Here is a 25,379-nt window from a genome sequence, read left to right as displayed (position 1 = left end):
AAGAGCTGTCCCTAACACCCCACAATCCAAACAGTGCAGCTCAGTTCCAACTGTACATACAACAGGGAGTGAAATACAGGAGTGGCGCTCAGATGGTCTGACCCACTAAAGGAAAAGAAACTGAACTTCTGCATCTTTTCCCTCTTCCATTCGAACACCATACACCCTTTTTTCTAGCCCTAGATTCCTTCCTGGGAGATGTGGCAAAGTCTAACAAACAAGAACGGCAGTCCTGATTGCCCCGACCCTCCAGCTCCATGGGAATAGAGCCGAAGACCCAAACCCTAGCATCCTAATAACAGGTGCAGCTCCTTCCCTGTGCGCACAGCAAGGGTTAAGTTCACATGCAAAAGATCATCTCTGCACACATTTCAGGGGTTACCACTTAGACCGTACTGGGATCAACACCCCATTGTGCTAGACACTGTACACACAACAGAGACAGCCCCTTACACAAAGCATTTATAGAGTATAAAACAAGGGGAGCAGGGAGTTGTCTAACCATTGTCAAGGCATTGTGCCAGCCTGTGGTTACTAAAAGGTTTCAAAACACTAGATCTAGACAGGTAGCAACACTCAACTTGTGTACAGCTGTTCTGTTGCTGTTAAGTGTAGCCTGGGGGGAAAATAAGGGTACTGCACAGTCAAGAAGGGGAGTTATTACAATGGAGTAGGATAGATTTTACTCACTCTTCAGCAGTTTCAGTGCTGTTGGCTGCCTCTTGTGTACAAGACTGTAACCGTTTGGCATAATCAGCAGCCATTGCCCGAGATCCCTCTGGCTGGGTATGGTGGAGGCCAGCACTGAAGGCTGTTGGCTGCGTGGGGTAGCTCGAACAGTGCTTGGAAGGCTTGAGGGTCTTCATCTTCATGAGCAATAATTTCTGTCACTGTAAAACAAAAGCCCCATGAGTTCCACACAAATCCGATTCGTTGAATTTTCTTTTTAATTTGGGACAGGCAGGGGGAGGGAATGTGTGTTCATTCATTCCTAAGAGTGCCTTAGAACTTAAGATGGAACCAGGACCAGCTTCTGACCCAAACCTTGAGCTACAAAAGGCTACCTGAACAGTCCTCGTTTCTGTAGCCCCTTGTAGCTGAGGATCTCTAAGCACATTGAGTGAGCTCTCAGCACTGGATAGGGGCAGGTATCAGCCCACTGGAAGAGACACTGGATTGGGAAACAGGTGACCTGAATTCCGTCCATGCTCTGACATGGTGGGTGATCTAAGGGAGTCAAAGATAGGCCCATTTATAGGTTCCTAGGCTGAAGAGCGAGCAGCTGCTTATCAAGTCAATGGCAATTATGGAAGCTTCCACAAAGAAGCAAGAGTCACAGCAAGTCCAGAGTTTAATTTTACCACTCGGTAATTTCAATAAGTGGCAAAGCAGCCTGGGAAAGAGACCCACATTACTGCTACCCCTTGATAAATGCCACCAGGTTTCTGGGACTAGGAGTGATTTGTACAAATAAACAGGCAAATGTGGCCCTGAAGCCATCTTTAATTAGACCCAGTAAGAGCAGAGAATACCTACCATCACTTCGTAACCGCTCTGCATTTAAGCTGGCCCTCATGGGCTAAGAAGGTATTTTAAGTCCTAGATCACCTGTAAAAAAATTAAAAGAATCTAAAGCACAATTCTAAGTTAGCTCCAGTGACAATTCACCCACCTACTGCATTCTAGCCGATTGCAACTTGAGCTGGGGTTACAGCCTTTGTAAACAAACAGAGCTTTAGGAATCCCAAGCCCTATTAAGTGGAATTACAGCTGTAAGTGATGATCAGATATTGGCCCAGGGCTGTGTGCTTTGGCAAGACTGATCCTGTGCTCAAAAGCAGACTGAACAAAAACTTGGGTTGAGGTCTGAACTGCCAGCTGGCTGTGGCAGGCCACAGTGTGGTAGGAAAGGAGTCTAATCTTCACTCACGCCACCAGAGCCTCCTTCAGGTCATCCCTCACTCCCTATTCCTGTCTCCACACAGCACATCAAACCACTTTTCTTCTTGATACCCAGCCCCACCCAACAGCAACAATAAACCCTACACTTTCCCCTTACAGTAATAATAGGCCCCATCCTCAGCTGGTGTGAACTGACAGAGCTCCATTGAAGTCAGCAGAAGTATTCTGATTTACACCAGCTGGCAACCTGGCCCAGAACCTTAACAAATCAGGATCATCACATGCTCCTCACCAAAGCAGCTTGTAACAATCCTCACTCGGGGTCTGGTTGGGGAGCATGGCCTAGTGCTCACAGCCACAACTCCTGACTGCCAAGGGGGCTGTGGAGAGGGGACCCCAGGCCTTCCCATTCCACCCAGGGAACTTTGGGCTACCAGTGGTCTGGCAACCAAGGCTGCTTAAGGGGGTCCTTCGTGGGCCTCTTCCCCTCTCCCCCCACATCATCTTAGTCCGAGACTTTCCCTGGTGGGGAAACCCAAACCACAATAAGTGGGGGTTACCAATGTCCAAGGTCCACAGGATACTTCCTTCGCTGGTTGTCTCTGGGGTTGCTCCTCTCTTCCCTTAGGCTTCCTCTGCTCAGCACTGCTGGATCTGTAGCCTGCAGAGCTGCTCACCTCCAGCTCTGCCACCCAAATGAGCTAATTCCCTGTCTTAATCCTCCAGCAGATGGAGCATTTGCTGCAGGTGTGTGGGGGGCAGTAACTAAACCCAAATAATCCCTTAACCCCATGTTGCCCAGTGTGGGATTTGTACACCCCCATCACACAGCTACATGATCTCACGGTCATGTCTTTTGTCTTCCCATCAGCCTAGTACCAGGGTTTATTATAATCTCTTATGCTGAGAGACCATATTTCTTTCACCTGCAACATCTTATTCATTTGGGCAAAAGTAGAACGCACCTAAGGAAACAATCCTCAAGTCTATTTTAAAAAAAACCCAAGATGCTTCCATCATCAAATCCAGAGTCATCGTAGTCTAAGGGGCTGAAATGTCAAAGTCAATGTCTAAGCCAACGTGCCTAGGTGAAGGACCCTACTTTCAAAGTAATTGCTATTTTGCATATAAAAAAGTGTAAATATCAGCGAGAGACATTCCCCTTTGCAAAAACAAAACGTAGCAGCAAATCTACAGTGACTGAAGAGGATTTATTTATTTACACAGCTCAGCAGAATGTAAAGATCATTCCATAAAAATAAATTGGGTTTCCCCTTGCTGAGACCCCAGCATCACACACAACAGGTTTGCCAAATTTTACAATGTGATTTAGTAACAGCATCATGTATTTACAGAACGCTTTTTCAACAGACAGTTTAAGGCAGAGTCAGGGCACAGTGATAGTAAGTGACACCTAAGTGCAGTTTTGTGCTAGGTAGAGTATGAAGAGAGGAACTGGCAGCATAATTTACGGTCACATCCATTAGGAAGGTTAAGATTAGAATTAGTTTCTCCTGCAGGTCTAGCTGGAAAAGAACCAGACCCACTCCTTGCAACCTTCATCGGTTTGCAGCTTTAAACAAAAAACCACAAGGCATTCCTAATTACCTCCATTTATCAGCTAATGAGAACATACACAAGCTGGTAACTTATTAACTTAATAAAAATGTTTGGCAAGCATATCTAGAAAAAAAGTACAAAAATCTTATTCTGATAGCAGTGAAGTGTGGATCCTGGAAATAATACACAGTACTGTTTTTCTAGTGTTGATAAAAAAAAATACCTGTAGGAAAAGGCAGGCTCTGTTGTAAAGGAAAAATTACCACTTAGAAGGGATGACTGACAGGTTTCACATGTAGGGAAAGATTTTCAAAGGCACTTAATTCCCACTGAAAGTTGAAAGAAGTTAGGTTCGTAAGAGCCACTTGTGCCTTTGAAGTTCTCCACTTTTTAACTCAAGGACAATAATATACAACACCCAACTGGAGAATCTGAGTGTGGGGTCAGAAGGCATTCAGAAAATCACATGCGCACTAGAGATTTACATAACAAGGTATTGTTTATAGACTTTCACAGTGAACCCCTACAAACTATAATTGTATAGTTCTCTCCCTTGTTCTTTGGTATTTGTAAAAACACCAGTCCCTTTTATTAAAGGGTTAACAATGCATCTGCTGTCTCAAAACCTTTTACTCCGAAACCAGAACAGCTTCAAAAGGGTTTTGATCTTCACATTTTAAGAAAGCAAGAATTGCAAAACAATTTTCAATAGTTAAAAATGCCAAGAGCTCTTCACTTTCCAATGGCTTATAAGGCAACGTTTTCACATGTGGGTGACAGAGCAATTTTACCACATCTAAAATGTAATAATCAGTCCTTGATTTAAAAACAAAAACAAAAAAAACTAAATAATATAAAAGGATGCTTTGCTGGCTAGCAAATAAAGCCCCTGATCTTTATTTTACTTTGCTTAAGTAGTCCTATGAATAATCCCATGGGCCCAAAGATCACTACTGTCAGAGTAAAAACTACTCTTGAATTTAGGATTGGCAGAATTTAGCATTTAAGCTGCTTACAGCAATGCACCGAACCAATTCCTACTACGCAGAAATACAACAACGCAGATTCAGGGTTTCTGGACGGTCTCATAGCTACGGCACTTAGGGAGAGGATGTTAACAAGTTGTCACCCACACTCAATCAGCCTTTCTGTTATGTACAGTATTTGCACTCAAATTACTCCTTCATTCAACATTTACCCTGTGACACTTTAATCCAAAAGACATTTAGTGGAATATTCCCTAATGCAGCCATTAAAAACATTATTACATTACAAACACAGTTTCTTCCCTTTGTTAGTCTAGAAAGATAGGGCTATATACAAACGATAGCCACCAGGTCATCTTGACACACTGATCTAGCTTTTAAAAACAGTAGTTTTTAGCTGCTAGGTATTTTTAGTGTTCAGCACCAAAAATATAATGTAGCAGGAATTTAAACTGTTCAAACAGATATGCACTTGTTAAAAATCTCATTAATTTAACATCTAGTGACACACTAAAGACCAGCACCACAAGGGGGGTGGATCTGTTTGTTTCACGTGCCACTAGGAATGCACTGATTGCACCTCTTTTATAGCTGAGTGGTGTTCCTGCACATGGAAAGGAATTCTCAAGAGCTCAGCTGATAAAGAATCCTCCAAATTAATTTGATCCAGTTAGACAGCTCTGAGAGGTGTTTAGGCAAGGGAAGGCACTTTGGGGCTCTCATGGAGAGCATCCTGATTATAAAGGAATACACTTTCATAATCTACATTAGGCAATAATTAGTCAAATAGAGACATGGCAGGACCCATGCACCAGAAGTTTCAGACCCCCCCTTGGAAGACTCTGGGTACAGATGTCTTAGCCATGGTACTGAGAGGAACTTTGAAATACTAAGTAAAGGATGGGAAGGCCACTGTGAATAAGGGTTTGTAAGAGGAGCCCTAGGCAGAATTTCACACTTTTTGCCATATCTTGCTACTTGACACTACCCCATGCCACTAGCAAGTTAGCATCATCATCTTTGAAACTGATCAAGGCCAGCAGATTTTACAAGTGGCCAAGAGATGGCAGCAGCAAGAACAGAAAACCCCATCTCCTGTCCTATTATACATAGGAGGCCCACCATCAATCAGGATAAACGGATTTCCCTCCCTCCCCTTCCTATGCCCCCGCCCCCCCATCTTACACACTCCTTTTCTAGGTCAGCTCTTGTTATTGGCTAGTTTACTAATAATCTACAATAGTCATTTGTTTGCATGGAGGTTCTTCAGTACAACAGCTGGAAATTGTTAGCTTCCACAGAATAAATTCTACCAGGATGAGTGGCCTGTTTCTCCTGTCACTGCTCAGAAAAAGCAAAGTGTTACACAATTTTTTAATTTAGAAAAATATTTAATGGCTTGAGGGTCATTGTCTTAGTACCAAAAGTAAAGTGCACCACAACTTGAGGCTACTGATTGAGCTGAAAAATGCTATTAAAGAGGCTTTTGAGTTATAAAAAAATAGCACTACACACTACGGTTAAGGCAATACAAGTTTTGTTCATCTACTAGATAATTTACTGGACAGTTTTGTCTATCTCAAGCTTTAATTATTGCTTTATTTCCTCTGTGCTACAATTCTTAGCCATTAGGAAAACAGTGCTGGCAGAACTGGCAGACTGAGTATATCACTCATTGCAGGACTGGTGAAATATTTTGTAAATACCATGTGCTTTGTGATGTTAGAAAGTAAAGGCGCTCTTCTCTCTCTTCCTCCTCTACTGGACTGAACAGTCTAGCAAGGAATTTAATGTGAAAACAGAGACAGACTTGCTCCTGAAGCAGCAAAAAATATCTGCCTGCATCAGAGGTGATAGAGTTTCATGGAAGTTTTCAATGGAGCAGAAGAAACAAATCCAAGTAAATAACAATGGTGTGTAATATACTGTGACCTGAAAAACTTTTCAAAAAGTTCATAGCCCTCAGGTAAGTTGCTTTAAGGGCATAAACCCAGTACAGAGAAACAAGATCCAAGGCTCAGAAATAGTCTCAGGTCACAGTTCACTACTTTCCTGCTTTCATATAGGATGGTATTGCCCCTCGGGCTGTCAGCCCCTCAAATCGTTTGTAGGTGTAATTGATGAAGACCCAGTCTTTGTTCTTGTAGTCAGTCTCTGGATGGTTACTTGTGGCCACTGGAAGACAAAGCGATACAAGTGTTAGCTTCTTCAGATATTAAACTGTACTCATCATACGGAACACTGGACACAGCCTTTTAGTTTTAAAGAAATTATACAACTTCTGGTTGGGAAAATACCATTTCCCAGTTTTATTCTTCAGTTCTAGAAAAAAAGGGAGTCATTACAGTCTATTGTGTGTTAAAAATCCACATGCTAACAAATGCTCAAACAGGCCTTGACATAGAAGCTGTCATTACAAAACACATGGTGGAACCACCATTCGTTGATTAAAGCAGAGCCATTTTCGCCATGACACTAGAGAATGTTATAAAATTACACATATTAAGTCTCACAAATGTGCCCTGAGAAGCACTGCCACGTCCCAACTATACATTTCCATGGCAGTCGTCACGCGTAACACCAGAGGAACCATCGTAGTCTTATTTGTACAAAAAGAGATGAACATTTTCTTTATAAAACACGTGTATCTGAAAAACTCAGGTAAGGCTATCAATGGCACTTCCATGAGAGATTTTTGGCTTTAATGCTACCACAAAATGTATTACACTAGTCGAGTGAGGAAGATAGGGGGAGGGAGAAAGATCTGACAGTTCTGAGTTTCGCTTTAGTTTGTGGGTTTAAGTCTGAAACTGCCCTCAAATCCCCTTACATCTAGATTTGCAGCAAATTCAGAGTCTGCTCCCACAAGTTTTTGCCTCCCTGTGATATCAGTGGAAGTTCTGTGCATGAAGGACTTGCAGAAGTGGGCCCACAGTTTGTAAAAGTTACCATTCAGCATTCCCCCTAAGCATTAGATGATTAAGGACTCTTATCCCGAACTTGCTATCAAGCCAGACTTGCAGAGTTTACTTTAACAGGAATCCTACATTATCATTATATGTAAAATAGTGACAAGAAGGGGAGATATTTACCTGTTGGTTTAAGGATATCTGATTCTGGAAAATCGTCAAAGTTTGAGGTGTCATCAATGCTTTTAATTTCTATTGATATTGCAGCAGGTCTCTCTCTGCCAAGAGCAACATTCTCAATATTAGGTTTTAAGGCAGGCAATGAATACATTCCATTTCTATAGGGACTCACAAAAAAAGCCTTGAACTGGATATGCTTGAACCTCAGAGAAGTTTGGATCAGGATCTGAACCTCATCGCTGCCACGTAGGCCTGGTTATTTCACAGGCCTGGTTCCCTGCGTGTTCAAGTCAGAGCTGCCCATTTTACCATCACAGGCAAGTTTTTACTGTACCAGCACTTCTGACAAACCTAACAGTCTAATGTAATTAGACCACTGGATGGGAAATTAAACAAGGACTAGCTTTCTAGAAGGATGCTGACGTGTCTGGCAATGTCCTACCTGATATGCTCCCAGTCAACCCCTTCAAAGAAGGGGTTACCCTTGATTTCTTCAACACCAGGTGCACCAATTCTGTGCTCCCATTCACAGCAAAATCTGTGAAAGGAAGCATGAAAAAAGTGAAGTGTTATATTTAGAAACAGTGAGTCATTTTAAACAGAAACTAGTATTTACATGTATGAAATTGTAACGGAAGGATAACGATAAGAACTCTTATTTTAAAAGTAACACACCAACCATACTAAGGAATGTTAAGGCTGTGATAGAATATAGGGAATTTACTTTCAAGGATAATATGCCCTTTCATCCAGGACCAGCAGAGGGCAACAGTACACACAAAAGCATGTACATTTCACTTTTGTATTGAGACCAGATTAAAAACCTATCCGAGACATTATGTACATAGTTAAGACTAAAGAGCAAAATGATTGCACATTCTCTTTCACAAGCCCAGCTCAGTGTGCACGGAATAGGTTTATAAATCAAACTCTACACACAAATAGTGTCAGACACTTGCCTGTTGCATTACAATGGTGGGTCTGGAAAACAGTTTGAGACACTTCCAAGGAGGTTTGTAGGGAATTTATTCCCTAAACTGAGTCTGAGTTTCAGTGTGTATGTTTGCCTTGGTTTAGACAAAGACAAAATGTTTCTGGGTTGGTGATTGCTTTTTGTGGAACGCATAAAGGCTGATGGGGCGTTAACAGCCTTAAGGCAGATATGTATCATATGGAAGCAAAGTGGGTAAACCTTATTTCAGACAGGAGTTTGCTTGGATAGACTATTCAACTCCCAAAGGAATTTAGATCACTCATGAGAAGCGTTTAAATACATAGGATGGAAAGCCAGTAATTCTAACCTGCTATCCTAACAAGCGTAAGCCTATTTCAAGGACATCCTTTGCCAATATAAACAGAAAGGGTCCATACAGCCAGTTAATACAACTCAACATTCTTATTCTGTGTTTCCTTCAAGTGGAGATTCAATTTCTGAAGAATTCAGGGGCACAGGAAATGGGGGACGAAGACATGTGAGAGGCAAAAAAAGCTACGAGAGGAGGTTCTCCCAAACATAAGCATTTTACAAGAGCCCCCATTAATGCAGTTCTTTAAGGGCTCCCAATTTAAATGACAGTGAACCACCATGAATTTGATGAGAAAAATATTTGATTAGCAACCTTCGTAGTCAATACATAAATGCGACAAATGCATCACCTTAAACTTTGAAGCACCCATTGTCTCATTAGACAAGTTGTAAGAGAGGTGTTTCATGCAGTTTGTAGGATGAGAAAATTCATGACATGTAACAAGTGGCACCACACTACAAGCTTGGTCAGCTGCAGCAATTGACTGACTGGTACCTTAGAATAAGATCCTTTGCTTTCTCAGAGATTGGAACTTCCGGGGGGAAGGTCAGAGTCTCTTTCCAGTTCATCACTTTCTTATACGTTTCTTGAGGGGTCTCAGAACAGAAAGGGGGATAACCTAAAAGAGAAAATACACTCCTGCAATGAAGTAAAGAGTAATTTATGGCTACTAAAGCTTAAATTGAACTAATTTAAAGTCACCAGGGAGAAAAAACAGCAATAACTGCATTTGGGTTACAAGATAGCAGTTTAAAAAAATTCAAGTGAACAGCAAACTGGAGAAAATTGCTTAATGTGAAAATGGGCACTAAGTGTGAAGGTGTGCCAGCAAAGATAAACGAAGCCATGAAAAAGTGAACTTTGACTCTGCTATGAATTTAACATATACTCCAGGTTTGTGCATTGCTCGTTTCTTACCAATTAACATCTCGTACATGATGACCCCAAGTGACCACCAATCACAAAGCTTGTTGTAACCCGTCTGCATGAAGACTTCAGGAGCGATGTAATCTGGAGTTCCCACAGTGGAGAAGGCCTGAAATTGAATGGCTTCAGTTACACATTTTGAGAGAGATCCCGACAGACAAGTGACTGAGAAATCTTCACAGGACCAGAGGGCTCGAACAGAACCCACACAGACAACTTATTCAAACTAAAAGATTACTTTTTTTTTTAAAATAAGATCCCACATGCTATCAAGATACCATTAAAGTGACAGCAGTGAAAAAACACTATTGTAGGGGAAGGGAATAAAACCTGTTTAAATGCTGCGGCTCTATTCTTAGAGAAGATAGACTGTTAGAAACATTTCAAGTGAGATTAAGAAAGAGTTCAGAGTTAGTATGTTGTTCAGAGGTATTTTGGAAATATTCCTTGAGTCGGAGACGTCGAAATCCGATGAAGTGAGCTGTAGCTCACGAAAGCTCATGCTCAAATAAATTGGTTAGTCTCTAAGGTGCCACAAGTACTCCTTTTCTTATTAAGAAAGAGATAAATAATACTGTTTAAAAGTCTTTGTAGGAAGCTGTTCCTCCGGCCCCTAAAGAGGCAAAAAGGCTAGACAGTGGCCAACAGCTGCAACACAAATTGCAGTATAGCCCTACTTCACACTGGAGACTTGGCTCATGTTCATCTCTAGCATCAGCACTGCCAAGTAACACGTGATAGATGCAAATCTAATCACTGAGTTTCTCTACCAGATCCAGCTAGACTTGGGCAGATTTTATTGTTTACGAAATCTGCACAGTAAAATCACCACTATGTGCCTCAATCTGCTTTGTCCAGTTCTCTTAAGGCATCACAGTCTGGGTATGGGCTAGAAGTCTCCCCAGAGGCAATGTTATATTGGAAGTAGCTAAGAACTTGGCTAGTTTTAGCCATAATTGCACCAGAAAAAGCAACAAGCCATGGTGGTTCTCTATCTTAAGCATAAAAGTCACCAGAATTTTACAGATGGACAAACAAGAGTTATTTCTTTTTTAAAGCCCAACTGCACAGATCTTTCACAGTACTTCAGAGAAGTGCCCTGAGAGTTTTGAAAAGTGTCATGGTATAAATGCTGGTCATTTTTAATATCAATCAGCCAACCCACTTGCATCTCAGAGCTCACCCATGAGTATCTGTAGACAGAGGGACTGCACTTACCAACTGACGTCTATTTCTCTTCCATGTTTCTGCTTTCCTTTTGGAATTCATGTTCTGGAAAGCTAAAGAGGACCAGAACACACAGACATCAGTATTGCTCATTTCGCTTTTCTTTTCCACTTTTTATCCATGATAAATAGCCCCACTTGAAGTTATACATAGAGGGGCAGAGTTACTCCTAGCTCATCTGTAGCTTCCAGACCCTGCCACTTGACAGTCTGCCAGCACTAGACACTGCTGCATTCTTTGCACTAAAGTTAAAATTCTGTAAGCACTTCCATTAGACATCCATGTTTTCAGAAGTTTATAACTCCAGGAACAAAATACTCACTTCAAGATGACTACATTTAAAAGATTAGATTCTGATCTCACTTACATCCATGTACATCTGAAATAAATCTCATTAATCCAACAGAGTTAGCTCAGCTTTAAAATGATGTAAAAGAGATCACAACTCAACCTCTACTCTCTGTAAAGTTCCAAACAAATCTATTCACACACGGTATATGCTTTTGTTTGCTGAAGGCAAAATAAAGACATTGATGTCTGAGGGTCTTTTCGTCACTCACATAGCATAGGCCCAACTAGTTAAAAAAGCCTAGATTGGGTACTTGGGCCTTAACTGCTCAGTAAAACCCGATCTCTGATGACAGGCATGTCAGGTATAGTCAAGTTTATGGTATTTTACAGCGCAAGCACTCAAGCTACAGTGCAACACAGGAACAGGAGGGACAATATAGGTCAACATTTTCTTTGCATCCATCTCTTCTCTGCGAATTCAGTTCAGAAAAGCTGTTCTCAGATTGAGAGCCCTGGAGACTGACGTCCTCTCTGTCCACAGAGCAGGTAAAGCAGAAGCAGCAGCAGCGCCAGCTTCCCAACACTGCCCTCCTATCATGCCTCAAACCTGATCTGAAGGGACCATCTGTAAAGGACAGAGGGGTGTTCAGTCTCTACAGCTCAGAGAGGCCAAAGACAGACTGCCAAAAAAGGGTCAGTTAGTACTAACTATGTTGGTGGTTTTTGTAATGTGTACTCCTGTTCACCAGGAACTGGACTCACAGTGCTGTCAATCATTTCAATGAAACTATTTTGAGATAGCCAAGACCCTGACTACTAACCATAAATGTTAGTTAATTGGGATCTCAAAGCCTCTGATCAGGAGGAACTGTTTCTTTTAAAAGCACTGGGGTGAATATATCAAAAGCCTCTTTACTAGTCACACATCCTCACCACGGAGAAATAGCCAAGAGAAAGTGACTGCCTCCTTTTTTTCAAGTAATACATGAAAGAGGAGCTAGCAACTACAGAATCATATCAAGATCTAGCACAGAAGCATTTACATTGGTGTTGCTGCAGAGGGAAACTGACTAGAAACTGAAGTGAACGAAGTTTTCTGTTTCTTGCTAAGGACCTAGCTTCAGGAGAGTCTGCAATTTCCTATCATTCTGGTGCTATGTTCCAGCTCTTCTTGCGAAACAATTTTAAAGATTTAGATTCTGGGGATGTGCATTCCCAAAAGTTAAAATATCTCCATGCCTCCACATGTGCTATGGCAGGGCTGGCCACGTTAGTCCTGTGTGCTGCTACTGTGCCATCTGCTAGCAGTCCTTGCTACAGTACATGCAATGAGCCTACCGTGTAGTACAGCAAGGAAAGGATAACGTGAGACTGGAAGGAAGGAGCTAGCTTATCGGAAAGGTAAATGCTTATATTTACATAAATATCTTGGTAAGTAGCAAAAATAAAGGAAGTGCACAGTGCAGAAAGAGCAAGAGGGAAGCTGCAGTTTAACAGGGACTAATGTGCCACATATACCATTCACCCTTTTATCCCCAAACCCTCCACACAGGCAGGATTCATTAGATCCCTAACAGCAGCTTTCCACCACTGTGTTGAAATCAGTCCTCTTCGGAATTTCTAACGCCATTCCCATAGGAGAGAATGTAAGTGCTGGTACTGATGACAGAGAACTTACTGAAATCACTCGGAAGACTGTGGTTCAAGTTCCTGTAGAATTCCGTTCGGTGAGCCTTCTTTAGCCCAGTGCAGAGACCGAAATCTGATAGTTTCACATGGCCCTAGAGATGCGGAGACCCAAAATGCAGAAGAAATACAAGACATCCACCCAAAGAATAGAGTTATTTACCCATTTATTTCATATGACAAAACACCAAGCATATTTATTATCTTGCTCTAGCCTACAACTGGAATGAGATATTGAACAACCCTAGGGATAATTTTCTGCACTGCCACACAGTGGATGTGATTCAATTTCTAGTAATGTTCCCAATACCTGTTTACTTTAATGGGAGCTGAAGGCACTTCCCCTTGCAGGATCAGCCCCATAGTCCCTTGAGGGAGAATATTGACCACCCCAGGTAAGAACAAAGCGTTTCCAGGAGCAGTGCTGTCTACTCCTCTGTTAGAAAGTGGATGAGTCATGGGCGGACTTGCTAAGACACAGGATATTCCACAAAGAAAAATGTTACTCTTCCCAGTGCTTGAATTTGTCTTATCCACAGTGCAAGGCAGCAATGACTTTCAATGTGAAGTTCTTTTTTGAGCCTAAAAATGGCATATTATATCCTAAACTTGCATGACTCTGTAAAGATCTGCTCCAATCGGAGCACTTCATTATAGTTTGGAATTAACAGAAGTAGGTAAATTCTTCTTGCCAGCAAATTTGTCCCAGACAAGGTAAGTAGAAAAATATAAAATTTTACTTAGCAGTAGTAAGGTATTGAAACACCCCAACTTCCTGGGTACTACCTACTATAAATACATACAAGTAAACAGGTATCCTGACCAGTCTGGAGAAAGATTTTGAGAAGAGCTAATGAGACCGGAAGCCTAATGAATCAGCAACATCCCCACACTTGGTGTAAACACACTACTCAATATTTGGTGAACACACGCAAAGCAGATGTCGGACCCAAAGGAAACGTCTTAGACTAAGGAGGAAGAAATGAAACCAAAAGATGGCTTTAAAACAGCACTGAAAACCACCAAGATCAGTTCAAACAACTGCCACAAGAGAGCACTCTGTAAATAAGGTACTGTCAGCTGAAGATTAGATTGAGGTCGCTTCACTTCTATCAGGACAATGGAAAATATCCTCTGCAAGGGTAAGAAATTGAAGGTTAACTAACCGATAGTGCCATCTATCATAGCATTCTGAATTCTAAGTTACCCAGTATATCTGCTGCTAACCCAAACGTCACCTAGTTGTTAAGGTAATATCTTTTGTTGGACCAATTTCTGTTGGAGAGGGTCTCCCCAACAGAAATTGGTCCAACAAAAGATATTACTTCACTCACCATGTTCCTGTCATATCCTGGGACCGACATGGCTACAACAACACTGCATGCAGTGGTTAATATATTTGTACCTTACTATCCAAGAGGAGGTTATCTGGCTTGATATCCCGATGGATAAAACCAAGCTGATGAATGGAGTCAATGGCTAGCACAGTCTCCGCAATATAAAATTGAGTCTCTTCTTCTGTTAGGGTGTCTTTTTTCATCAACAGTGTCATCATATCACCTAGAAAAAGTCAGCCACCACAAACAGCAGAAGTAAATACAAACTGATAATTAAGCCCTAGCCTCTTAGTAACATATGTCACCAAAGCTAATAAATAAGACATCCATTTTACATTTCAGTGAATGTAGACAGTTTTTATGAAACAATTATATTTTGTACATTGTGGATTCACAAACACCCAAGAAATGCATATAGAAGTGTAATTAGTTCTTCGCTCAGCTACAGTCGAGCCTGTTGATGCTCATTAGTTTGTTCAGTTGAAAGAATATTTAGCAATTAGATTATGAAAATAAAGCTTCAATAGAATGCCAGTTCTTTGGGGCAGGGACCATGACTACCAGTTTGTTTGTTCCCTGATTGAGGCCTCAGGTTGCTAGCACAATACAGATACATAAATTTAAGATATACACTATCTTAGATTTTTAAATTAACCTAGATTCCAGGCAATGTCTTCTCTCGGTGACATCACAAATAGAATGATCACAGGCCATCAGCTGGCGCTAACAGAGAATGTCAGCTTGACATTGTTTAGTGATGTAAAGCCACATACAGGAATTTGTTGGTGGCAGGTATTAAGACATCCAATTTTATAGAAACCCAGTAGACCCAAACTAATTTGTATTAATCACCAAGAGACTCACTGAAATACTAGATTCTGTGAATTAGCGAGTAGATGAAATTTAAAAGGATATGCCCAATGCGCGTTGGTTCATTATAATTTTAGTTTAGTTTTCATTAAAGACTTGATAACATACCAAATAATGTTATAAAGTAATGGATATAAAAAAGCCTCACTACAATAGTCAGTTATATAGTTGTCACTGAGAAGTGAAGAGACACTGTCTTGTGAGCGTGTAAACTATTGTGTGCTATTTAGCAAGCCTCTACTGCATTTTATTTTGTGTCAGTCTATCTGAGAGTTTCTGTCTCAGTTATAAAACATCCAATTAGCAAAAAGGTGAACTGTCTGATAGAAATGTCCCACAAACCAAAGTTAGCTATGGACAACCACACACAAGATCTGGACCTTAGATAACAATTCTGCAGCCAGAAACACATTTAGCAAGAACAGACTGCATTACTGCACAATGTCAGGTCTGAAGTCAATCATTTGGTTTCAATAGTCAAATCATGTTTTCCGTATAACCCAGCAAGATTTCAGTATAACCTTCTTGCTAGTGAACTCCAGTAGTTTCAGCACTCAAGAGTTAACCTTTAAAGCTCTTCTTTGCAGACAAGAGGTTATTTCTGATGCAAACCAACTACAAGAAAAGAGTTAGAAAACTGAAAGCTGTTAAGGTTCTAAGAAGATAGATGTCAGACTGTGAAGATAAGGCTTGACAGAACATCTAGGTCAAGTTTGCAAGCATCTGTACCTAAGCATGACTGCAAAAGCCCCATGGTACAGACAGGTAACTTTGGGCCTGACCCTGTAAGGTGCCAAGCACCCTCATTCCCCAATGAAGTCACCAGACATTAAGAATGGCTCAGTTCCCTGCAGGATCAGACCCAAGACAACACTGTAAAGCAATTGCACGTGTACAAATACCAGTAACAAAGACAGACAAAATTTGTTACAAAGCCAGAAGACGGCCACAGAACAAAATGAAAGGGACCTTTTGATCTCAGGTAATTACCTCCAGGCAGGAACTCCATGATAAGGTAGAGGTTTAACTTATCTTGAAAACTATAGAACATTTTCACAACCCACAAACTGTCTGCCTCCACTAGAATGTCCCGCTCCGCACGAATATGGCCAACCTAGGGTATATGTATGCATGTGATTAATTATTACATTTATTATGTTTTATTAGACGCATTTATCTTCACACACAATTCAAACACTGTTTTGAGGGGACTGAAAGACTGAATATGCAACTGTCAAGTCTCTACATGAGGAATGGAAATACTAGCCCGTCTCAATACTTTCATCACTGGATATTTTCACGTATTAAAATAGTGTGACAGGTTTTCAGGCAATTATAACTTTTGAAGACTGCAACAGCTTAAAAAATTATGCTTCTGAGAATGAACAGGCAGAAAACCTTACTAAAGGTCACTGCCATTCTTTCATATGCTTTGTTTGGAATGTACCTACTGAATAAATTCCTTAGGATTCTGACTCAATCTGACCCCTCAGTGCATAGATCCGAAGATCCTTTATGTTCAAAGGTTTCAACTGTAAACCTTAATGACACGTTTTTGTTCTGAGGATCTTTGAAAAAATTATCAAGTTACATCAGTAGATCTACTAACTGCAAAGGGAATGTTTGCGTAAGTAACTGTTCACCAATATAAGCAAAGGGTTCACAATATGACCCTAGTTTTAATGGCAATTGAAGGGCTCGATCCTAGAAACACCACCTTAAGTAGCGTTTGCTACTACAATTAGTCCAATTAAATGCAGTCAGCAGGACTATTGACAGTAGCGAACACTATGTCTAGTAGTGAATGGTTGCATGATCAGGTCCTAAAGAGGTCTTTGTCCTCATCCATTGGAACAAAAGACGAGTAACACCGTAGCGTGTAACTCAACCCACTGCATACAACTATGCAGCAAATTTTCATGGAGAAAAATAATCCCATTTTACCCTAGATGACCATTTATATATACACCTACTATACCTATAAAAAATGGATCCCCTCCAAGTCAGAAGTGCAGCTGTGGCTAGGGTAGTATGGAGAAGCTTGTCTTACAGCTACCTGCTTTATACCTGGACTGTAGACAAACAGAGCACTTCAACGTCTAATATTGTTACTTCCTTAACCTTCACATGGAAAAGAGAACATTGATTGAATTATAGATATGATGAAAATACACATTCGATTTTGAGGTGCTTATTATACAAGATAAACTACTTACTATTTGAGTTAAAATATCTGCTATATTAAGAGCACTAACTAAAACATGCACAAAGGGTACTAACTACAGTTCAGAACAGTTAACATCTAGCAGATGAGACGTGGATATTTCATGACCGAGATTGGGAGTCAAACCCAGGTCTCAAAACACATCAGTGCAGGCCCACTCACCAAGCACTGACTTTCAAAATTGCTATGCAAAGACAAAGAGGTCAAGAACGCAATGCTATTTTTTCAACGAATACTTTTAAAAGACAAAAGTTAATTCAGGAATTACTGCCTACAAAAACATTGCTTCCTAGATGAACTCCAGTGCCGAAGAAGGACTGATTAGTTCAGACTAATATTCCCAGAAGGGCTATCAAAGATATAATACAATCATTCAGAGATTGGCATTAATATGAAAAGTGCCACTACTTTGGAGGTCCTGCGAGTGAGTCTGAAGGATTCATGCAGTTCCAGCAACTGATATTTACAATTAAATCCATTAGACATGCTAAATCAGGATGAAATCAGACTTGCAGTAAGCCAGCACTCTGAAGATTGTATTGAGAGTTCACATACATATCTTTGGTTTCAAGTGGTAACATAATATCACAAAATGCAGAAAGAGGAACATGATCAGTTGCAATACAAGTGTTCCTCTGTTGCTGTTTAGAGGAAAACTGCTAATTTCCTGCACCTTGCTTCTCCATGTTTTCAAATGGAAACAGAACAGTTCAGTCACACTCTATATCTGATCACCATGCCTCTTGTGAAAAGCCAGTACAACTGAAACCTTCATCAAGAAATTGACCAAGGTTGCAGAGACAATGAATTTTTTTTAAATGCTGTTTTGAACATGTGAATACATACATATTAACTAATCACTGATAAAAATAGATAAAGAAATATAGTAAGTGAAAGCTATATTTTTCCTCATGACCACATAAAAGTTATGTAATTTCTCTAGAGTCTTTCTTCCAGAAAGAGTTACAATAAGGCTGAAATGTTCTAAGCGCTTTAGGGAAAACTGAGTATCCAAATCGAAGGCAGGTTGGAAAGTCAAAAAAAAAAAATCCATCCACACCCCCTTAGCAGTTTTTAGCTAGCAAAATCTAAACCATATGTTGCAGTGATTATTCTTTAGTTTTTTTGTTTGTTTTTTTTAAATATAGGCCCACTTTTGTCCCCCAGGAATCTGAGTTTGCAATGGAGCAGAAAAAAAGATTTTAAAAAGAGGCAGAGCTACTAGAATTGCTATTTGAAATTACTATTAATCACCTGCTCTTTTTCAAGCATGTCAGCTTTGCGTAGTATTTTCATCGCATATACATGCCCTGTGTCCTTCTTCTGGACAAGCCGCACCTTCAAGTTTTGCAAAAATACGGAGTCAGAAACACATCCTTATCCCCCCAACTTTTCCAGGTTTCTTTTACAGTATTCTGGGTATCATACCCTAAAAGCAAACATTTAACTTCTATTTTGCAAAGCAGAATCAGATTATAAGGACAACTAGCACTAACTGTCTTATGATATGGTAATGGGATACAGAGCCAGCTACCTCTAGGACACCAGATCACTGTAACAAAGAGGATACCATTTGATATCATTTGGCAATCTGTAACATGAAACAAGTTGGTTGGTCAAAACCCAGTTTAGTGGGCAAGTTTCTATGTCATGAAAAGCCATTATTAAAGGCCCTTTGGCATGCAGTTTCTGCTATCACTGCATCCCATTACTACAGGGCCAGGATGGAGGCACACTGGCACAGCAGCGTCACACCTGCACTGCTACTGTTATATCTGTTCTACAGATAGAGGGGCTTTCCAAGGTTGCCAGCCAAGCCCATTTCACCAGCATTTTGGTCCTTTTAAAGATGTGGAGTTTTGCTTGTTTGTTTAATACAAACTAGCACTGACTACATATAAAGTCTGATGCATTTTAATGTCAAACTTTAAACAAAGATTCAGCAGTGATTATTGTGTCATTTGGCTTCAAATTGCACTGTTCTGATCTTTTAAAAAGTCTTTTCAAAAGCATTCCAGTCCCTATAATGCTACTACAGTTTTATTCAGTAATCAGTTGCTCTGTTCTTACCTCTCCAAATGCTCCTCTGCCTATTACTTTTAAGGATTCAAAATCTTCCAAACCAAGTCTTGTTCTCTTTAACCGAAGAAACTCTGTTTCCTTTCGGGCATGTGCGGACCTCCTGATTCTCTTCTAGTGTTTGTTTTAAAAAGAAAGCCATACGGTTTATGAGATTCCATAATGAAGTTCTCATCTGGATCATACTGAACCAATCAGAGAGGTTACTAAAGGTATGACTATGGGTTACTTATATTATCTAACCAAAAAATTTGTTTTCTGTTCATTACCTCTTCATCTTTTAAACCTTCCTCTTCCATCACTTTTTCTAGCTTCTTCTGTCTGGAAGAAAAAAAAGAAAAAAAAAGCAATGAAAAAAATTCTTGTTTAGTTCTTCAGAAAATCCTATAAAAAGCACAGATACTTTCAACACCTGGAAGTGTTGTCTAGAACTAAGTCAGCGGACTAGGAATTTGGATTCAATATGGAAGTGTGAAGAATCAGAGTTATGGAAAGATGCTGGTCTCTCCAGTTTTAAGCTCAAGCTTACCTTTCCAATAGAAGTCCAACTTCACCCTCTATAACTTTGCTCATCTAAACCAGTCTGCCTGAAATTTCACATGCCTTATTTTATGCAAGGATGGTCTGGTGGCTACACCTGGACTGGGACTCAGGAAATCTGAGTTCAAATCCTGGCTCTGCCACTAGCTTCCTGTGTGACACCAGAGAAGTCACTTAGTTTCACTGTACCTCAGTTCCCCTTCTGTAAAATGGGTCATATAATTCCCTACCTACCTAGAGGTGTTGAAAGAATAAATTCATTAATGTCTATGAGATGCTCAGCTACCTTGGAGATGGGGCCATATTTGTACCTAAACTGATATTAATGGTTTTCTCCCTTAAAATATGGACACATTTACAACCTTAATTCCACTTTTTTCCCCCCCCTTTTTGGTTCAAGGAAGGTAATCTATTTTTGTTGTTCAGATTTATCTTTGGCCACTGCAGGAAAAATTCCTACATTAATTATGTTCTGAGCTTCCTGATGGCCTTTTCAGCATCATATTATACAAATGCACTGAAGAGTTCCTGTTCAATATGCAAGTCATTCTTTGCAAGATCCTTTTCCAGCCTCCAGATGCCACTAAGCAACTGCTGGGGTATGATAACATTTTAGCCCAACATCTCTATCATGTATACTGAAATTGCTCTCCCCTTATTTAGGCACCTAGGAAGTACAATTTGCTCACCATCTCTCTCTAACACCCCACTCAAATACCAAATGTGAATTTCCGCAGCAGTAGTACTCAGCAGGACCAAGCAATGTTGAAGCTTTTTCCAACATTAAGCGTTTACAGGAAGCCTTTCTGAAAATTCTGGTTATAGGCCTATTCTTGTGACATGCTCACCACACTGAAGTCTCACTGAATTTGATGGAAGTTTAGGGTGCTCAGCACCTCTGAGAATCTGGCCCACAAAGAGAAAATACAGGTTTCCAAGGATATTTAAGGAATTTATCATATCTCATCTATCGAAGCCTATTAGATTCCTCCCGCCTATGAGTTAGTCAAGTTAATGTTAAATTACAGTCTTTACACCAGCTGCTTGCCGCCTTTGAACAAGTGAATTTCCCCTTATCAGAGGGCTGCATCATAAACTGTAACAGAAAATGACGCTGAAACCACATGACTTCATAAAACTACAAGAAATGTTAAAAGGGAATAAAAATCAAAAGGAGCAACAGTTGAAAGAGTAAGTATTTGTAGAGACTGGCCTCTTACTTTACTGCTTAAATGAATCTAAGCTAAATATACAATTGGTTTCCACTAAGATATATTGAGTCAAATAGACACATTGTCAAGATTTAAGTTTGAAAGGAAAATGTTTCAACTGATTTCATCAAAGCATGCTCAACAAAATGGCTTTTTTTAAAATTGCTCAGCAATGGAATAATGGATTTAAGAACAGATATTCTGAATCAGAAAAACATCTTCTTTTAATTTATAATAATGTCCTCTAGCTAACCATTTTTACTCGTCAACATCATATTTGAGAAACTCAGATAAGTAAGGTAGTTACTAGCAAGGCCTAAGGTAACGTTAAGGTAAGTTAAATTTGAGCTACAATTTACTAAATAGCACCTCTCAAATGGGACCTCAAGTTAAACAATCATGCCACTAGTTTCCTTTCACTTCTACACAGACGCACTTTCCATCTCCCAACTGGGATTTTTACCTCATTTCGCGTTCTTCATGTTGTGCTATGAGATTACTATAGAAGTTTTCTAATGTCACTTTTGTCATTGTAACTCGCTCCTTGGTGTGGTTACTCATGGATGAACAGGGTGTTGGACCCGTCATTGCCATGGCTACTAGAAAAGGGGGAAAAAAAGGGGAAAAAATACATTTGACATTATTAATGACAATAAAACATGAAAGCAAGAATTCTGACCAAATAACTGACGCTCAACTACATTAGACGCTGGAATTAAGAATCCAGACTGAAGTTAATATTTTATATAGTTTTAATATCTAAGTTATCAGAGAGAGAAAAACGATAGACTAGTTGTCTAAACTGGGCACCATCAGTTAATGAGAGAGTCTGAAGGGAAGAGGGTTACAAAATAAAAGGTACAAGTCAGGCTTCCTGTTTTTGAACAGCATTCAAAAAGAGGGAAGGAAACTTGACAAATATTATGCCTCAAAAACCACATTTTAGGCAGTATTGAAAATGTTTTGTACTTCACCCAATCTATTCTCCTAATCTTGTAAAATTGTTAGGCATGAAAAACCCACCCCGAGACTCCCAGTCCGGGGTGCCTTTTTCTTTTACACTTCGAGAAACAAGGTACCTCTACGTTTGTCAGTCACATGCAGAGCCCCTTATTATGAAACTTACCAGGAGTCAAAATATTAAATGGATGTGTGGAGCAGCTGAAGACAGACAAATTTGCTATTTTTAGCTACTTTTGCAATTAGGGTCTCCCACTGTAGCAGACATTTCCACAAACAGCCTGCCAAAATCCAGATAGATAATTACCTCTAAACAAGTACGAACTTAAAAAATAAAAATGATCTTGAGGGGTTTTTTTTTTTTTTTTTTTTTTGGGGGGGGGGGGTTAAGTATACTGCATCTACATCTTAAATTAAATTAAATTAAAAATAAAGTTTAAGAAAAACACAAAAGCTAGCCGATTCCATGTTATGGCTCAAATTCAGGGCAAGATCCTAGCTTGTTTATTTGTAAGAAACAATAAGTAAAATGTAATGTATATAAAATATACAAGCTCTTTGAACAATTTAAGACAGTGTTTTCATTGAAAAAAGGAGTACTTGTGGCACCTTAGAGACTAACAAATTTATTTGCGCATAAGCTTTCGTGAGCTCACAAAAGCTTATGCTCAAATAAATTTGTTAGTCTCTAAGGTGCCACAAGTCCTCCTTTTCTTTTTGCAGATACAGACTAACATGGCTGCTATCGAAAACCTATTTTCATTGAGGTTTTCTAGTGGCAATATAACCCAAAAGAGCAAAATTCCCATGGCTAGAACACAGCCCTAGAAGTCAGAGATAAAGACAGAGGTATCATTTAGAGACACTATCTCATTTATAGGGCTGCAGGTTTGGCAGGGTGCAGAAAAAGTCATGCATACTGTGACTTCTCTGTTTGTCCATGAGGCTCGAGGGGGGTGGGGCATGGAGGGTGGTGCAGAGGGAAGGCCCAGGTGGAGGAGTTGGATACGGAGCCCACCTCACACTCACTCCACAGCAGCAGCTCCTGTGCGGCTGGGCCCATCTCCCCACTCTGGGCACGTTGCAGCACTACTTACTCAAATCTGGCCCTGCTGCCTCTCTCCCAATCACAATGAAGTGGAGGCAAGGCCAAACCAGAGCAAGTGGCGCGGTGACTCCATGCACCAAGTCGCAAGACCTGGAACAGGGTGCATGGCCCAGCCCCATGGGACACAGGAGCCACCGCTGTGTCCCTGGTGAGTGCAAGGCAGGCTCTCTCTCTCCAGCCCCCTCCTACCTCCACTCCCCCTGGGCCTCCTCTCCTCACAGAGCTAGGATTAGGGTTTCCATGCCAGGGCCAAGGGTGCTGCTATAAGTGGTTGGTGCTCCCTCATTTATCAGGGCATTTTTAATTTAAAAAACAAAATCCCAGAGCAGTCACGAAACCCTGACTTCTATTAAAGTTACAGCGACTGCTCCATAAATTTTAATTCTAAAAAATGAAGTGACAAATCTGAAATCCGAGGCACCACAGGTGTGCATGGCCCTATAGATAACAAAAAATGGCAGGCCCCAAAGACCTTATAATAGAAGCTATTTTTATTTGACCTGTTAGACATCTTCTCTTTCTTCAAAGAACAGAGGCAATGTAGGGACTGTTGAGGAACTTTTGTTGTATTTTTGATGAAGTTATTTCTTTAAAAAAAAAAAAAACAACCCAGCTCAAAGTGACACTATCTGAATTAGAAAGGACAGATTCTCTCTATACACAGGTTTCAGAGTAACAGCCGTGTTAGTCTGTATTCGCAAAAAGAAAAGGAGGACTTGTAGCACCTTAGAGACTAACCAATTTATTTGAGCATGAGCTTTCGTGAGCTACAGCTCACTTCATCAGCACTTCAAGAGCGTGCCCATCCGGTATCTGTGTACTGTAAGCACATTTACATCACTCACATTGATTATGCTACTAGTTCCTATTTCCCAGGAAACCATCAAGTGACAAAGCCGGTATTGGGTGGCAGATAAAGGGAGGGGGAGGAAGACAGACAACCGTCCCCCACTCAAATGCAATTACGCATGGGTGAAGTTTGATAAAAGGGAGATTTCAGAGTAGCAGCCGTGTCCGTCTGTATTCGCGAAAGGAAAGGGAGGACTTGCGGCACCTCAGAGACTAACCAATTTATTAAGGGAGAGCGCACGCGTGCCTCTATTTATCTATACAACATGGACAGTGCAGGCGCCCCGCCAGCACGGCTCAACCTGGACTGGGAAGGACCACCTTGATGACCCAGAGGAGACGGCCCATTTGGTCGTCCGCTGGCCGTAGGATGACCAGGGAGCAAGTGTGAAAAATGGGGACGGGGGGCCCCCAGGGCGCCCACATGAGACAAAGCCCCAAATGTCAGGCCGGTCCCTGTAAAATCGGGACACCTGGGTCCCCCCTGGCTGGCGGTGCCGCCCACAGGGCGAGCCGGGGGCCGTAGGAGCCACTCGATGGGGTGGCAGTAAAAGGAGCCAGCCCCGGGACGCGCCTTGTGACCCCGGCCCTGGGAGCTCAGCCCCGCAGCCCGGGCCAGGCCGCTGCCCACCCGGGCGCCCTGTTCGCCGAGAGGCCGGCAGGCCCCTCACGCCCGGCGGCTGCGGCAGCTGCAGGCTTGTCTGCCACAGGAGCGAGGGGCTGAGCCCGCCAGGGCCAGGGGCAGCCAGCGCTGCCTCCAGCTGCCCGGGGGCCTGGGCGCGGGGGGGGGGGGAAGGGGAAGCCGGGGGGGGCAGGAGCTGAAGGGGAGACCGGGGGGGGGGGCACAGGCCGGGAGGGAGGATGCAGCGGCAGACTGGGGGGGGGGGGGAAGCGTGCGGGAGGCAGCGGGGCCGAGGCAGCTCCCCCCGAGGGGAGGGGGCCCGTCACCGGGGCAACAAGCTGAGGGGAGGGGGGGCCGGGAGAGTCACTTACCGGAGCCCCCCGCGGGGCGGAGATGGGGGCGCGGACCCAGCCCCTCCTCAGAGCCGGAGACTCGCTCCTCACTGGGACGGGCGGGGGGGGGGGGATGGGGGAAGGGATCGGGGTGCGTCGCTACCGCCGCCCCCCCAGCGCTCTCCGCACCGCCACTCACGGAACGGACGGCGCCGCGGACGGGACAAGACCAGCAAGCCCCCCCCCTTCCCGGAGACTTCGACGACGTTGCG

General features: G+C 41.7%; 1 protein-coding gene across 3 annotated transcripts; it reads right to left on the bottom strand.

The window, feature by feature from the left end:
* Nucleotides 1-738: 738 nt before the first annotated feature.
* STK38 (serine/threonine kinase 38) lies at nt 739-25,379 on the bottom strand. 3 transcript variants are annotated; one of them, XM_048826449.2, is made up of 15 exons: nt 25,147-25,379; nt 21,700-21,835; nt 19,755-19,806; nt 19,477-19,599; nt 18,661-18,744; nt 16,173-16,296; nt 14,381-14,535; nt 12,968-13,070; nt 10,990-11,051; nt 9,763-9,880; nt 9,340-9,463; nt 7,980-8,075; nt 7,541-7,635; nt 6,504-6,623; nt 739-887 (listed from the first exon to the last, which is right to left on the bottom strand). In XM_048826449.2, exons 2-15 carry the CDS (start codon nt 21,828-21,830, stop codon nt 754-756), a joined length of 1,521 nt encoding a protein of 506 aa, XP_048682406.1. In that variant the 5' UTR covers nt 21,831-21,835; nt 25,147-25,379; the 3' UTR covers nt 739-753. The 3 variants fall into 3 exon arrangements, with proteins under 3 accessions (XP_048682406.1, XP_048682403.1, XP_048682404.1); XM_048826446.2 differs by lacking the exon at nt 739-887 and having other exon boundaries at nt 3,095-6,623; nt 25,147-25,375; XM_048826447.2 differs by lacking the exon at nt 739-887 and having other exon boundaries at nt 3,095-6,623; nt 21,700-21,832; nt 25,147-25,375.

This window comes from Caretta caretta, chromosome 21 (genome assembly GCF_965140235.1).
Source record: "Caretta caretta isolate rCarCar2 chromosome 21, rCarCar1.hap1, whole genome shotgun sequence".
Lineage (NCBI taxonomy): Eukaryota > Metazoa > Chordata > Testudines > Cheloniidae > Caretta > Caretta caretta.
Note: the sequence above shows the minus strand (reverse complement) of the source record. Positions and strands in the feature narration are given on the sequence as shown.